Source organism: Myotis davidii, unplaced genomic scaffold, assembly GCF_000327345.1.
Source record: "Myotis davidii unplaced genomic scaffold, ASM32734v1 scaffold608, whole genome shotgun sequence".
Classification (NCBI taxonomy): Eukaryota; Metazoa; Chordata; class Mammalia; order Chiroptera; family Vespertilionidae; genus Myotis; species Myotis davidii.
The window spans coordinates 1603554-1619984 of NW_006300025.1; the positions used below are offsets into that span (position 1 = coordinate 1603554).

General features: G+C 44.6%; 1 protein-coding gene across 1 annotated transcript in view; it reads left to right on the forward strand.

Annotated features, from left to right (window-relative positions):
- The window catches only part of DTD1 (D-tyrosyl-tRNA deacylase 1), a 156196-nt gene that overhangs the window by 127674 nt on the left and 12091 nt on the right, over positions 1-16431 (forward strand). Inside the window, exon 5 of the mRNA XM_015572007.1 lies at positions 12400-12571. Within this exon, the coding sequence (XP_015427493.1) occupies positions 12400-12552 (153 nt within the window). The 3' untranslated portion in view covers positions 12553-12571. The remainder of the gene's footprint in view (positions 1-12399; positions 12572-16431) is intronic.

A 16431-nucleotide genomic window follows, 5' to 3' on the forward strand; every position in this document is an offset into this window, starting at 1 on the left:
AACAAATAACCCATGGTCTCACTCATTTGGGGAAAATAATGAACAACATAAACTGGTGAACAAAAATATATCCAGAGACAGAGAAACACTGAACAGACTGTCAAACCTCAGAGGGAAGGCAGGGAAGGATAGGGTAGGGGGGTAAGAGATCAACCAAAGGACTTGTATGCATGCATCTATATATATAAAAGCCTAAGCGACTGGCTGACCAGCCGACCAGCTGACCAGCTGACCAGCTGACCATTGGTAGCTCTGACATGCACTGACCACCAGGGGGCAGATGGTCAATGCAGGAGCTGCCGAGTGACAGCAACTTTGCAGAGTGCCCTCTCGCACTCTGGGACCCCTTGGGGGATGTTGGACTGCTGGTTTTGGCCCGATCCCCACAGGCCAGGCTGAGGGACCCCACCGGTGCACGAATCCGTGCACCAGGTCTCTAGTATTAGCATAACCAATGGACACAGACACTGGGGCAGTGGAGGCTTGTCCTGGGGGGTGGGAGTGGCCAGGGAGGGTTGATGGGGGAAAAAGGAGACATATGTAATACTTTAAACAATAAAAACAGAAAACAAAAAATAAACAAAAAACATGGCTTACTTCAAATCATTAAAATGTTTCTGGTTTGGGCTCCCTCGAAGTAACATAATTTAGCTGTAGGTAGTTATTTTAGGAGGTCTTCTCAGGAAGCACAGTGAGGGGTAGAGGTAAGACAGGGAGGGCAAAAGCCTGCAAAGCATGGGTTGATAATTCCTGGGGACCCTCTGGGGGACTGTATAGCACATGTCCCAGAATTGGCCCAATGAAGATGAGGAGGCTGGGAGCTTGAACCCCAGAACTGTCATTTTTCAGTGACTGAAATCACTTCTAGAGGCAGTAACTTCCTGATAACTTCTGGCCGGCCCTGCCTCAGGCCCAGCACCTTCCTGGAGCCTGGTGGGATTTTCAGGCAGAGACACAGCTGCTCCAGCTCAGAAGTTTTGGGCTTGCCGGCTGTTGTCCGCTGACACTGCAGGTGACTTCTGGGCTGGGGGACACATCAGGCTCTGACAGCATCTGCTGCAGGGGGTTAACCTGGGAGATTTTAGGGCAGCTGCACTGACAGATAAACACACATGTGAGCTGACCTCAGACACCTGAGCATGACCTTCAATGGCCTAAAACAAACTCCCTCTGGGGCCTGAAGGCTGGAGCTGTTCCAGCATGTGCTGTGCAGTGTGTAGACCAAAGGAGACGTAGCTAAGTAAGAAAAATGGGAAAGGCAACTGAACACCCCACTCCCACCCCTGTTATTTTTGCACGCCTAAGAGGGTTTTCGTAAACAATGGGGAATTAGAAAATAAAATTAGCTTGCATGATTTCAGATGGGAACAGATGCCTGCTTGCTTGATTTTTAAAAAAATTCCCACAAAAACCTCAAGCAGAGTTAATAATGTATGAAAATTAGGTACCATGTGTGCACTTTGCTTCATAATGTTCTTATTAAGCAGCGAGTTGATTTAAAAATAACACAATGTGACAATTGACATAATGGCAGACTCTGTGGTGTGTACGGAAACATTCTCTTCGAATGTTCTATCAGGTTTTCCATTACACAAGAACATTTATAAAAAGCTTTCAGAATTATCATACACTATGAAATTATATCAATTTACAATTCAATGACACGAACTGCCCCAATACAGATTACAATTGCTTTTTAAAATATGGCTTAGCCAGCCCTGGCCAGTGTGTTTGGAGCGTCATCCTGTACACTGAAAGGTCTCAGGCTTGTTTCTTGGTCAGGACACACACCCCGATTGTGGGTTTGGTCCCTGGTTGGGGCACGTACAAGAGGTAACCAATCGATGTTTCTCTCTCACATTAATGTTTCTCTCTCTTCCTCTCTCTCTAAAATCAATAAACATATCCTCGACTGAAGAATAAAAAAAAATAGCTTAGCCAACTAGAGATAACTATGGAAGTAGTTTTCTACTGATTGTCTAAAATCAGTAGATTCACATTTCTGTTGTCTCAAATTTTTGCCAATAGCATTTGCTGATTGGAATTTGCCTTCTCTTTTTTCCCCTTTGCAACCTCTGCCACTCTGGCTTGTAAGTAGCAGAAAGACACAGGGAGAAACAAAGGGTCGTCGACCCACAGGTTTCCCATAGCTCAAGGGATGTCCTGGTTCTGAAGGCAAAACGAGTCTCTACGAAGTTGACACATGAGCATTGGACCAGCAGGTGGAAGTGTCCTCTTCTAGAGTTTGAGTGTAAGCCTCTGTCATTCCCTAAAGAAACCACTCACAGTGGTGTCCCAGTCCATGATGGAAGGGCAGCTGGCTGCTCTAGGTGCTGTGCTGGTGGATAGTGCTGATGGTTACCTCCCGTTGATGGGGTCTAGCAGAGTGCACCACCGAGGCACAGGCAAGTCCAGTAATCAGGAGGTTCATTGCTGATCAAATATGTATGTACTAGAGGCCCCATGCACTAAATTCGTGCAAGGGCCTTGGCTCTGGCCCCCCGCCCACCGCCACCACCACGCTGGGGGACCTCTGCTGCCTCTGCTGCAGCCCCCACCCTCTGCGGCTTTGTCTGGAAGGACATCCGGTCTAATTAGCGTATTACGCTTTTATTATTATCGATGTATTCTACAGCAAGCTTTACATTGCCTTGAAATGTTTAGTTATTCAACAAGACAAATATCAGCTCATTTCAGATCTCAAATAGCTGCAGGGTGAGAGAATGATCCCACAGGGCAGTTTAAGTGAATTGACAAAGTCAGGACATTTTGTACTGGTGGTGGGAGTTGACAGGAAAGACAGTGAGCACTGAGGGAAGTTTGAAAGCTATTGACGTGAGTTAATGGGCTAATGGGTTTGGGGCATTTTGTGGAAGGGAGCTGGGCTGGCATGTCCTTCCTTGGAAGCTTCCTGTGCTTGTCCAGTTGTGCCTCCTGACATCACCAGGGCTGCAGGTGTGGGCCAGCATCCTCAGAGTCCTAGCACCTTGCAGCATTTTAAAGCGTAATTGCAGAGGAGACATTTGATCTTTATGACTCGCACCATGAGGCTTTCTTGGAATCTTTGCAAGGGGTTGGTTGGAACAGAACTTTTCCATCTACACTATGGTCTATAAAAATCATAGCAACTGACTTCATGAGGTTGGAGTTTTCCTTTTGTTATTTTCTTCACTCTCTAATTAGGTTTTGCTCATATGCAGGACAGAGCAGTCTGGCAGGAAGCATTCAGTATTAAACTTACTCAAAGGCAGGGCTGTGCCTGGCATGGCCCTAGCAAGAATAGAGAGAGGGTTTGCTGCCCTACGCGTGTTGCCAACCCCAGAAGCCCCTGTCCAGGTGAGCATTGGCTCCGAAAGGAGGCCAGGTCAGCCGGGCACTTGGCAAGGAGTTCAGAGACCTGGCACTCTTCCCAGCCTGGCTGCTGCTGGATGTGGCCTTGGGCATGCTCTCTCTCAACTGACCGCACCTCCACTGCACTCAGAAGCAATCTGAGGAGAATAACAAGAGTATCTGCCCTTGACTTCTTGGCATGCCAAAGGTGACAAAGTGTCAGACTCTAAGGGTCCATTTATTTCCCAAGTGTGAAGACAGGCTTTAAAGAGCTAAGATGAACATTTCAGGTTATGTCCATGGGCCTTTGAGGAAGGAGGCACGCGTGTGTGTGTGTGTGTGTGTGTGTGTGTGTGCAGTTGGCTCAAAAAAGAGAAAGAGTGAGATCTGCAATGGTGTTCCTGGGAGTTCTGAGGAAATATGAAGACATTAGCGAGAAGCTGTAACTTCTCACCATCAGTTCCCCAAATCCTGTTGGAAGCAATTTTCAGGCACCGTCTCATTCTGCAGGCCCCTTCTATCAGGAGTCCTGGGCACCTGTTTTGCAAAGAAATCGGGTTTTTAGAGCCATTTCAAGACTGTATCTAGTGCCTAACAGCCTGGTAGGATGACGTTACCGGGAGCCAGGCAGGGGTGTTGGCGACTGCAGACGCAGGTTGTCTTTGCAGCTCTGTGTAAACCCTCCTAGCCTGGGCGGGTGTCACCAGCTGCAGGGCAGCCCACCTGCCTGAGCTTCTCCTGGAGCGAGTGGCATCTTTGGGAGGCCTGGAGTCTGGCTGTCCATGAGCATGGAGCGCTCACATTTATTTGTCAAGGTGTTCCTTGCAGTTCATTAGTGTCCACGGAAGCCTGAAGTTACTCACTTTGTTTGATGTCCTTGTCACACTGGGCCATCCTGCAGTGTGAAAAATGCTTCAGAGGTGCTGTTTTGGGTGTGAAAGAACAGGACAGGTAAGAACGATTCTCTGTTTACTTGGTATTTCACACGTCTCAGAGCATGGGCACATGCTGCAGTCTGTTCGCAGTGCCCTGGGCCGTCAGCCCGGGAGGTGGCAGCCTGTCATTTATTGAAGAGAGGTGGAGGCAGGGCGGAGGAAAGGCCTGCCAGGAGTCTCTGCTTTTCTCCTCCTGAGACTCACCTGTGGTGCACACTGCTGTGTGGGCCCCGTGCTGTCTCCTCCTCTCAAATGCTGGTGAAGTGCTGTTTAGTCCCATAGCTGACATAAGCAAAATGTGGTACTTCCCTTCCTTCCAGGGCCATCACCTGGTCATTCTTTAAACAAATCAGTTCCTATTCATTCATTTCTGCACTCATTCATCCAGTGCTCTGTGTGTGCTACACTGTGCAAGCCACACCACTGTGTTCTCTTACTAATGGGGAACTTGTGAAAAGTGTGTTCCCAGGGCTCCCCAGCCTTCTGTGCTGCGTTGCCTTGTCTGGTCTGTCCTCCAAGTGTTTGGTGACAGTTACCACCAGTAGTACATTGTCTCACCGGCCACCCTGATATGGGGCAACTCCAGTTACTGCCGATGGTGCACCCTAACCATAATTCACCTTTGCTCTTTCTGGCTTTTCCTCAGAGGTCCCACCCTCACCTTGGCCTTTGCTCTTCAGGCTCCTTGGGCAGCCCTTGACTTTCCTGTCTTCAGTCATCTGTCTGTCAGTTTCTGATCAGATGGCCCGCACTTCCTTATACTCCTGCCTTAATGTGTTGACAATGAAGAGAGAATACACAGAGGATGATGCTGGTCTCTGGAATTTGAATGCCTTCTTAACCCTCCATCAGACCTTGACTCCCACCCCATCCCCAGCCCCAACGTCCATTGGCCCTCCCTCACCAGCCTATACCTCAACCTCCCTGAACTTGGGGGTCACCCCCTTCTTGAGGCCCAACACTCTCTGGCCATCCTGTGCTCCTTGCTGCAATGCTCTGATGCTGATTGCTTTCTTTGGCTGCCCCCTGCTCTATGGCTGGGCTCTGGGAGTCCCTGCCCTGTCTGCTGGGATGCACTTGCCCCTAATGCTAGCAGTTGGGCTATGCACTGTTCCATGACTGCCCCGAATCAGTGGTTGAGCTTGGGGCCAGCCTTGTCTCCCTTACTCTGGTATGCCTCTTCCACTGCCATTCACAGGCCACACAGGACAAGTGCCAGGCGCACTAGAAAGCCGTCTCTAGGCCCATGTTTCTTTTGTGGCTTCCTTACCGCACTTCCTTATGTAGCCTTGTTCCCAGTTGATTAAAGCCAAGTGATTGTTGTATTTGATCCATGCCACTTCTTCAGTGATCAGGGCAAAACAGATAGGTGAACTGAAGTCCTACAGAAGCTTGTTAAATCACCAAGGAGCTGGACTCTGCTAGGGCCAGTTTTTCTTTAAATTAGACAAATGGAGATGGCCCTGAGGTCCCTCCCTGCACATTTTTTACCAATAGAGACAGGTGCCAAGAAGAATGACAGTTGGCCGACTGTAAGGTGCAGGTAGACTGGCGGGGTTGCCGGCACCCCCCAGCTTTCTCCACTTTAAAATGGGATTAAAATAGTGCCTTCAGACCTGCCAGGTGCTTAGAACAGGGCCTGGCTCATTGTAAGTGGGGACCCCAGTTATTCACCTGGTAGACAGTCAGCTCCAGGAAGCCAGGCCTCTGCCTGGGCCCCTCTGCGTCCCTAGAATAGGGCATGCCTTGTAGCTGGTGCTTAATAAATATCTGTCAAGTCAAGTTCCTAGATTAAACAAGAGAGGGCCTGTGGCTCCTTGGGAAGAATATGTATGGAGTTTGGTATCTAGAGGCCTGGAGTTTGGTCCCATCTCAGCCACTCATATGCTGGAAAACCTTAAATAAGCCCTTTAACCTACTGAACATCCTCTTTCTCATTCATTTCAGTGGGCATGTTATATTTTGATTTGGGCAAACCTACCTGAGTGTGGCTTACATAGTACGGAGCTTGGTGTAACCTCCCCGGTAGGACGACGGATTCCCTCACTGTGGTCCTGGACATCTGTGTACCCTGGACGTCCCCTCCTCGTTCAGACAGTGTGGCCTGCCATCATTCCAAAGCTCTGTTTTCTCCTGTCTCCTTGCCCCTGTATTTATGAGGGAGGACGCCTTTCTCTGAAGCCTCCCTGCAGCCCCTCAGGCCCTGTTGGCTGTGACTTCTCTCACCTGCCCGGGTGGCAGCAGGACCAGGCACTGCCATGTCTAAAGTAGAAGGCCTCCGTGCCGGCAGAGAGGGAGGAAGGAGCGTGGAGGAGTACTGTATGTGTGGTGCAGGCAGCTGATGGTGATGTCTCCAGGGGACGCTGGTAATAACATACCAGTTATTGGGTTGTTAAGAGCAAGCAGGATCATACGGTGGAAGTGCAGCATGCGGGTCCATAACAGGTGACCCATATCTATCCCATGGACATTACATTTGATACATGTTTAAAAATAAATTGTGAATGCCCTGAGGTGGAGCCTATTCTCTCCTATGTGGCCACAGTCTCCACTATGCCCTATTGTCTTATACTTAGTTACTTTACTCATTTTGCTACCTGTTGGTTCTTCCAGGCATTTACGTTTGTAGGCCCTGTGGTAAAATATTGCAATATCCATGTTCAATGAGTTTATTTTTTCTTATTTTTGTCTCTTAAAGCTTTTATCTAAAGTTTGTACTAACATTCTCAGTGGGTGTTGTTTAAGTGATCAACTCAAACCCAAAAAATTAAGCTCCAAAGTGTTAAGCTGGCTAAAGTCATTTAAAACAGATAATAGGGAAGTATTTAGGGCTTTGTTTTTGTTTTGCACTGTACATCTCAAAGTGCAAAGATTGAAACTCCAAACCCTGTAATCAGCTAGTTTATCCTTATGTTATACAATTAGAGCAGGAATATCTTAATTACAATGAAAATCCCGTCTTTTCTCAGTGGATTTAATCACGAGTTGGGACAGTTTGGCTCTAGAAATCTCAGTCTCCCCTGCTTTGGTCCTCCTTTTCTGAGATCCACCATGAGAGGTACAGGCTGGCCGTAGGATGGTTACCTGTTCGCGGCAGTTTCTGAGTGCCCAGAGCTGCCTTGAAAGGTTGAATTTTTCTCTGAGGCACTAGAGTCAGTATGGTTTGGACAATCTCATCATCTCATAAAAAAACAAGCAAACAAGAAACCAAAGGTACTCCATTTCAGTGCCTGTAGACCACACGTACTCAGGGCCTGCTGTGGGTTTCTGTTCTTGACATGCATCTAGCTGAAAGCTGCTGACATTATACATGAGTCTGTCTATATGCAGCACCAATTTCTCTCCTTCCTCTTATTCTTTCTTTTCTATTTGTTTCTTTAAAAAAAAATCAACTGCTTTCTTGCCTTGAGATGTAAATTCCACATTGTGGTGCATTCGAGTTCAGTTTTCTGAGAAAAAGCTTAAGTTTATTAGGTGGGTTCACAGTGTTCTCATAGAAAACTTTACTCTGAGGCATGGAGCCATATGTGGTTAGGATTGTTTTAAGATAAAGAATGTAAGAGGATCAACATTACGCTGTTTACAGAAACGTGGGCTGTGTCTATTGCTTAAATAATTATCGCACCTGATTTACAAGCATGGTCCAGGATGGGGTGGAAGGTCCAACTGGCTTTCCTGGCGCCTCTGAGTCAGTGCCGAATCAGAGGGGCGCTGCGGGGGCTGAGGAACCAGCTATGATTGGGAAGTGTTCCCCATCACTCTTCCAGGATCTGGCTTCTCAACAACATTAAAGAGTTGAAAGTGACTAGCAGGTTGGATCACAAACAGACCTTTGCATGAGATTGACTCTTAGCAGTGAGGGGAGGCTTGGTTTGGTTATATCGCTGGTTATAGTCACATTTTCTGTATTTACTCTAAAGAGGGAAACAAAACATGATTTTGAAAATAAAAATCATGCTTTTTCAGTGTCTAACTTGGATACATTTATGAGTATATATATTGTGTAAATATATGCAAAATCTGTAGCTGCACACACACATAATGAACACATGTATAAACACGTATACAGACACTGATGTAAATGTAAACTGCTGGCGGCAGAAGGCAATGTATTACAGTTCACTGCAGAACACTGATTTCCAGATGTTTGGATTTCATGAACTAGGAATAAAAAAAAAAGGAAAAAAAAAGAAGAAATGGGCACATGCCCAGATTGCAGGCTCGATCCCCAGTAAAAAGCATGCAGGAGGCAGCCAATCAATGATTCTCTCTCATCATTGATGTTTCTGTCACTCTCTCCCTTCCTCTTATTCTTTCTTTTCTATTTGTTTCTTAAAAAAAAAAATCAACTGCTTTCTTGCCAACTTCATGTTTTCCAAGACATTAAAACATTTTTTGAGGGTGCTAGATGTTAATTAGACTTATTGTGGTGATCATTTTACAAAACAGTTGACCCCTGAACAACACAGGTTTGAACTGCATTGGTCAAACATATGTAGATTTTTTTTCAATACATACTATAAATGTATTTTCTCTTCTTATGATTTTTTCATAACATTTTCTTTTCTCTGGCTTACTTTATTATAAGAATATAGTACATAATACACATTACATACAAAATATGTGTTAATTGATGGTTTATATTATCAGTAAGGCTATTAGTAATTAAATTTTGGAGAGTCAAGTTATACATGGATTTTTTAAAAAATATATTTTATTGATTCTTTACAGAGAGGAAGGGAGAGAGATAGAGAGTTAGAAACATCGATGAGAGAGAAACATCGATCAGCCGCCTCCTGCACATCTCCCACTGGGGATGTGTCCGCAACCCAGGTACATGCCCCTGACCGGAATCGAACCCGGGACCCCTCAGTCCCAGGCCGACGCTCTATCCACTGAGCCAAACCGGTTTTGGCTATACATGGATTTGTGATTGCACGGTGAGGGTGTATATGTGTGTGTCAGGGCCCCTAATCCATGCATGGTTCAAAGGTCAACTGTGATACAAACACTGAATCATTATTTTGTGTACCTGAAACTAATGTTATATGTCAATTATATCTTAATCAAATATGTAATTTAATTAATTTATTTAAAGAGAGAATGCATTTTTAAAAATATAGTATATTTCTTTATTGATTTCAGAGAGGAAGAGAGAAGGAGAGAGAGACAGAAACATCAATGATGAGAGAGAATCATTGATTGGCTGCCTCCTGCATGCCCCCTACTGGGGATTGAGCCTCCAACCCCAAGCATATGCCCTTGGCTGGAATTGAACCTGGAACCCTTTAGTCCTCAGGCTGACGCTCTATCCACTGAGCAAAGCTGGCTAGGGCTTAATCAAATTTTTTACATGAAATTTGTATTTCATGTAAAAAGCACATAACATTAAATTTACCATCCTAATAACCATTTATTTATTTATTTATTTTAAAATATATTTTTATTGATTTCAGAGATGAAGAGAGAGGGAGAGAGAGATAGAAACATCAACGATGAGAGAGAATCATTGATTGGCTGCCTCCTGCATGCTTTTTACTGAGGATTGAGCCTGCAATCTGGGCATCTAACCCAGACTGGAATCTAACCATGACCTCCTGATTCATAGGTCAATGCTCACCACTGAACAACACTGGCCAGGCCCTAATTCCAATCTTTAAGTTTTACAGTTGAACAATGTTAAGTACATTCACATTGTGCAGTCCAGGATCATTTTGCTAGAGAGAAAGAGAGACTCCCATATACTATCCTCATCCTATATAATAAAAGCCTAATATGCAAATTGACCGAACGGCAGAATGACCAGTCTCTATGATGCGCACTTGACCACCAGGGGCAGACACTCAACACAGGAGCTGCCCCCAGCCCTCAGGCCCCAGGCCAGCCAAGGTGGGTGCCAGCGAGGGGCCCCCTATTTGCCCAGCCGGTCGCCCTACAGATCAACCCTGATCACTGGCCAGGCTTAGGGACCCTACCCATGCATGAATTTTGTGCACCGCTCCTCTAGTCATTTCATAAAAGAAAGAGCAATTTAACATCAAAAGGGAAACAAGGAAGGCTGTCATCTTAGCTGCAAGAAGTTCCCCCCTAACCTGTGGTAGAATAGTACAGAGAATCATAATCATCCAGGGAAAAGAAGTAGTACAGAGAACAACATAGCCAGGAATTCTGTACAACCATTACTCTGATTTTTAAAATGGCTAACCTTCTGTTGTCCTTGCTCAAGGTCTTTCCTGCTTGAAGTGACTGCACATGAACTGTTTGTTACCAGGCCATGGTGAGACAGGAGCTTTCACTAGAATGAAATGAGGCATACCACTAAGCACACAGTCCGGTTGCTGATACTTTTTCACAGCAAGTTTTTATTTGAGGAAGGAAGCTGTGTGTTGGTTTACATCCTGGCACGAGTATCTTATCATCAGTGGTCCAAGTGCCAATAGCAAGCAGTTCATGTAATGGCTCTGGTCAGCAGCCCTGTCCTAGATCTGGTTGTGTTTTTATAGAAGTGAAAGTTAACACTTGAAGCCCATATATATTCATTCCACTATGATCCCATTCTCTTCTCTTTCTCTCCAAAGTTAACTAATGTACTAAAGTTGGTTTGTATTCTCCAGTACATACTGGGTCTGCATGAGCCCATTAGAATACATAGTGTTATTTTGTGTAAATGCAATCCTACTTTATACAGCTTTCTGAAATTTAATTTAGTTCACATAACATGATTTTAAAGACTTACCTATTCTGATACATGTAGGACTGCTTTACACTTTTGCTTCTTGTGACTCTACCACATTGTATTTATTTATCCTCCTGTCAGTGGACATTTGTGTTATTTCTAGGTTTTTGCTAATACAGACAACACTGCAGTGCACATTCCTATAAGCCTTTCCTGCCCATGCGAGTGTGAATTTATCTAGGAGAGTTACCTGGAAGGAGAGTTGGTGGGTCAAAGGTGAAGTGATGTCTTCATTCACAAAATCTAGTTAGCATGTTAACCAATCTAGTTGTTTAGTACCCAGCTTTTCAGATCAACAGGAATGGGAAAGATAACATCCCATGTCAGCTATCCATAAAATTGGTTTTCTGGACCAAATTGAGAGCTTCTGATTGTTGATCTACCTAACGGTCTAGCTCAAAGTCTGTCTGTAATATAGGGATGATCTGGTGGCTTGGTCACAGTGGCTTTTCTTTGTCTTTGGAGATGGAGCAGGAACCAGTTGAGAAAAGCCAGCCCTGTATTGTTTCCTCCTTTCCACGTGAACCAGAAAATGTTTGCAGTCGTGGTCTGGGAGGCAGATGGAACTGGGTGTTGCTGTCCCTTGGCCTGTTACAGATGACTTTTTTGGTCCAAGAAAATTCCATGGGTCAAAACTTGGCCAGTCTTCTCGGCACGTGTCTCAGCAGGCCTTTCGGGAGTGGCTGTCCTGTTGCTCAGACTGTCAGATGATCTAAGTTTCTTTTGATCGTCTAGTCTGTGGTTTCTTTGGACAGTTTGGGGAGATATCCAGGGGAGAAGTAGACTCAGGATCCTTTGGGGTTGGATGTTGCAGGCATGTCCCCAGATGGTCTGGAGGACATCTGAGAGGGTTCCCATGGACAGTGTCCGTGTGTAGCCACCACCAGCCTGGTAGGAGCATGTGGAGTTTTGGCTGTGGATGAGTCAAGTGCAGTCTTAAAGAACAAAAATGAGGTCTGAATAATGTACTTTATTCACAGCCTCTCTCATCTATAGCATATAGTGGAGTGTTTTGAACACTCTTTAAAAAACGGTAAATGGGAAGACAACTTGGTAAGAAAAAAACTATAGCGACATCAAAGAAAAAAATACGTCTAAGAGCCTTTTCATTTGTAGGGCTCCTGTTGATTGACTTTTCTCAAATACCACATGACAAGTTGAGTTATGGGGGGATTCTGAGAGAGCTCACACGGATGGCTAATCTGTGTTAATGATGCAGGTACCTGACTGATAAACATTTTGTGTATAATTCGGCACGTGGGAAACCACTGTGGTCACCAGGTTATCCGATAAAAGCTTTTTCAGTGGTTGCTATTTGTGAAGTAATTGGTGTTTTGGATATTTAGGCACATGTTTATATCTGTAAAATAATTTTTTTTTTTTACTTTTGATAATCAGCTGTCAAAGCTGGAAAAACAACAGCAGAGGAAAGAAAAGAGCAGAGCCAGAGGGCCTTCTGAATCAAGCAAAGAACGAAACGCTCCTCGCAAAGAAGACCGCAGTGCCAGCAGTGGGGCCGAGGGAGACGTGTCCTCTGAGCGGGAACCATAGGCTGCCGGATGGAGCTCAGGTAGGAGGGTCTCCTCCCTGCAGGCCTCCATCCTACCACATTTTGGGCAAACAACAATGAATAGAGAACCGAATGACTCTTGAGGTGGAATTCATTTCATGGACATTTAACTAGAGCTCACTTAAATCCACTGACTTTGAGGATGGAGAGAAAAGTCGAAATGCAGGAGAGTCAGGTACCCATGGCCTGGGTGTTCACCTAGGAGATTGTGTGTGTGTCACCTTCCTCAGTTGCCTATGACAGTTGACAACTGCTGCTGCTATTAGCATTTCTAGAATGTTCGCAGATCCAGCAGCTAGAGCTTCACACGAGCTCTTGACATTGGCCCCTCCTTTCCATTCTTGCATTTGGCAGCTTCAGCAGAGACCGTTGTCATCTGCAGCAGCCTCCTCCTATAATTTCCAGCCCAATGTTGTGCCATCCTCCACTCCATCCCGCATGGCATTGCTAGTTTACTTTTAGTAAAATGGGTGTTTATTCTCATCACTTCCATGACCAGGAATGCGTCTCAGTCCACGCAGTGATTTGACATGAACTCTACTTCCCTGCTTGAAGATCAGAGGCCTCTAAAACTTGATCCAGCCATCTGCTGGCCCTTTGCTTAAGTTCATTCCCTAGTGAACACTTTATCAAGAGCCTCTTTCTTGTCTGAGTTCTCAAGATCAGGGAGAAGCACAGAAGTAATTATGCTGCAGCCTGGTGCATTGTGGTGGTGGGATGTGGGGTGGGGTGGAGAGAGGAGTCGGGAGGCTCCATGGAGGGGAGAACTCTGGAACTGGACATGTAGAAATGGGGAAATGAGGGACGAGGGCAGAGAGCTGCCTAAGCCAAGGGAAGTAGCAGGTGCAAATGTTGGGAGTCTAGGTAATGAAGAATGGCTGAAGTGTTGGGTACAAGTGGTGGGGGTTGTCTAGGGAGCGTCTCTGAAGTTAGAGAAGCAGGGTTCTGGGTCATAGAGCTCTGGTGTGCAACTCGGAAATTTGGATTTCATCCTGTGGTGCGAAGGTTTGAAGGTACAGGTGACATATGCAGATACCAAGTTTTGAAAGGTCACTCTAAGCCTTGGGGAGTGAGGCTGGAGGCAGATAGGCCAGTGTGGAGGCAGTTGCAGAAACCAAGAGGGGATCAAGGTCTGGACATACATTTTGGAGCCTTCAGCTCATAGGCTGTGCCTCAAACCAAGTCAGCATACAGGTTTGTCCTGAAGATGCCAAATTGTGAGAGAGAACATTCGTAAGGTGTTTTTCTGCCTTCTCTTTCCACTATGAAGGGGAGAAGTTAGAGTCTATCTATGAAATGTCCTTTAGGACACACACCACCAGATACTGAGGTGTATTACAGAGCCCATAGTGATAATTGGGTACAATAGAACTGGCTTGCAAACATAAACGACCAAAGGAACAGAATGGAGAGCTCAGAAAGAATGAGTTGACAGTTCATGGATAGTCCAGCAGGCTGGGGTGGGAGGGGAAGGGTCGGAGGGGAGTTTTTCTGGAGCTGCTTCTCACACTCCCCCTCGAGGAAGTGGAGCATGCTGGAGAGAACAACCAGCACCCGCTTCTGCTCCCTGAGTGAAGGATAAAGGACTGGCTAATATGATTCCAGGGGAGTTATCTCTTAGGCCAGATTTTCATAGTGGGCAGTTCCTTGGTTCAGAGGAGAACTCCCTTCCAATTGTCCTCCTTGGGCTGAGGCCAGCTGCCCAGCCTTCATGCTTTTTTACTCTCTTGGCCCCACCTGGGCACAGCACCAGGTCTTTCACCTTCAGTGTAAAGATCATAAATTATAGCCCCTTCCCTAGTGAGCTGGGACCTTACAACAAGTTAAAAAAATTCAAATTTTAGACTCCCATGATGAACTCAAAGAAATAAACATATACTCATCTTCCAATAACCAAACCCAGCTTATCTACCCAAACACACACACACACGCACACACTTGAGGAGAGACACACACAGATTCAAATGTTCCTTGGAGCTTTGTATTTTTAAAATGGCTTTAAAAATTCGAATGCCACCTAGTTGATTCCTTTATTTTTTTAATTTAAAAAATTTTTAAATTGATTTCAGAGAGGAAGAGAGAGGAAGTGAGAGATAGAAACCTCAATGATGAGAGAGAATCATAGATTGGCTTCTCTTGCATGGCCCCTACTGGGGATCGAGCCTGCAACCTGGGCATGTGCCCTGACCTGGAATCAAACCTGGGACCTCCTGGTTCATAGGTCAATGCTCAACCACTGAGCTATGCTGGCCAGGTGATTCCTTTACTTTCAAAAATATTTGATTTTATAGAGCTTATATTTTTATTTGTTATTTTAAATTTATTGATTTAAAAATTATAGTTGACATCAGTATTATATTAGTTTCAGGTGTACAGCATAGTGATTTGACATTTATATGCCTTACAAAGTGATCACCACAATAAATCTAGTAACCATCTGTCACCATACAAAATTATTACAATATTACTGACTATATTCCCTATGCTGTACATTGCATTCCTGTGATTTATTTATTTTATAATTGGAAATTTCTACCTCTTACTTTCCTTCATTCTTTTTGCCCATTCACTTCACCTACACCTCTCTGACAACCATCAGTTTGTTCTCTGTATCCATGAGTCCATTTCTGCTTTATTCATTTGTTTGGTTTTTTAGATTCCACATATAAGTAAACGCATATGGTATTTGTCTTTCTCTGTCCAACTTGTTTCACTTAGCATAATATTCTCTGCACCCATCCATGTTGTTGCAAATGGCAAGAGTTTATTCTTTTTGTGGCTGAGTAATATTCCATTGTATACACGTACCACATCTTTATCTATTGATGGACACCTAGTTCTATTTTTTATTTTTTTTGAGGAATCTTCATCCTGTTTCCATAGTGACAACACCAGTTTACAATCCTGCCAACAGTGCATGAAGGTTCCCCTTTTCTCCATATCCTCACCAACACTTACTATTTGTTGACTTTTTGATAATAGCCATTCTGACAGGTCTGAGGTGATATCTCATTGTGGTTTTGATTTGCATTTCCCTGATGATTAATGATGTTGTGAATCTTTTCATGTGTCTGTTGGCCATCTGTATGTCCATGTTGGAGAAGTGTCTATTCAGTCCTCTACCCATTTTTTAACTGGATTGCTTATTTTTGATATTGAGTTGTATAAGTCCTTTATATATTTTGGTTATTAGCTCCTTATTGGATATATCATTTGCAAATATGTCCTCCCATTTAGTAGGTTGCCTTTTTGTCTTGTTGATTGTTTTCTCTGCTGTGCAAAAGCTTTTTAGTTTGATGTAGTCCATTTGTTTATTTTGGTTATTGTTACCTTTGCTTGAGGAGACATATCCAAGAAAATATTGCTAAGACGATCCAGCTGGCGTGGCTCAGTGGTTGAGTGTCAACCTATGAACCAGGAGGTCCCAGTCAGGGCACATGCCTGGATTGTGGGCTCTGCCCCTGGTGAGGGTGTGCAGGAGGCAGCCGATCAATGATTCTCTCTCTTCATTTATGTTTCTATCTCTCTCTCCTGCTGCTTTCCTCTCTGAAATAAAGAAAAGTATATTAAAAAAAATATTGCTAAGACTAATGTCGAAAAGGTTACTGCCTGTGTTTTCTTCCATGAGTTTTATGGTTTCAGGTCTTACATTTAAGTGTTTAATTCATTTTGAGTTTATTTTTACATATGGTGTAAGAAAGTGGTCTAGTTTCATTTTTTTTGTATGTGTCTGTCTAGTTTTAGTTGATTTCTTTCTTTTTTTTTTTAATTAAATCTTTATTGTTCAGATTATTACATTTGTTCCTCTTTTCCCCCCATAACTCCCCTCCACCCGGTTCCCACCCCACCCTCTGCCCTTA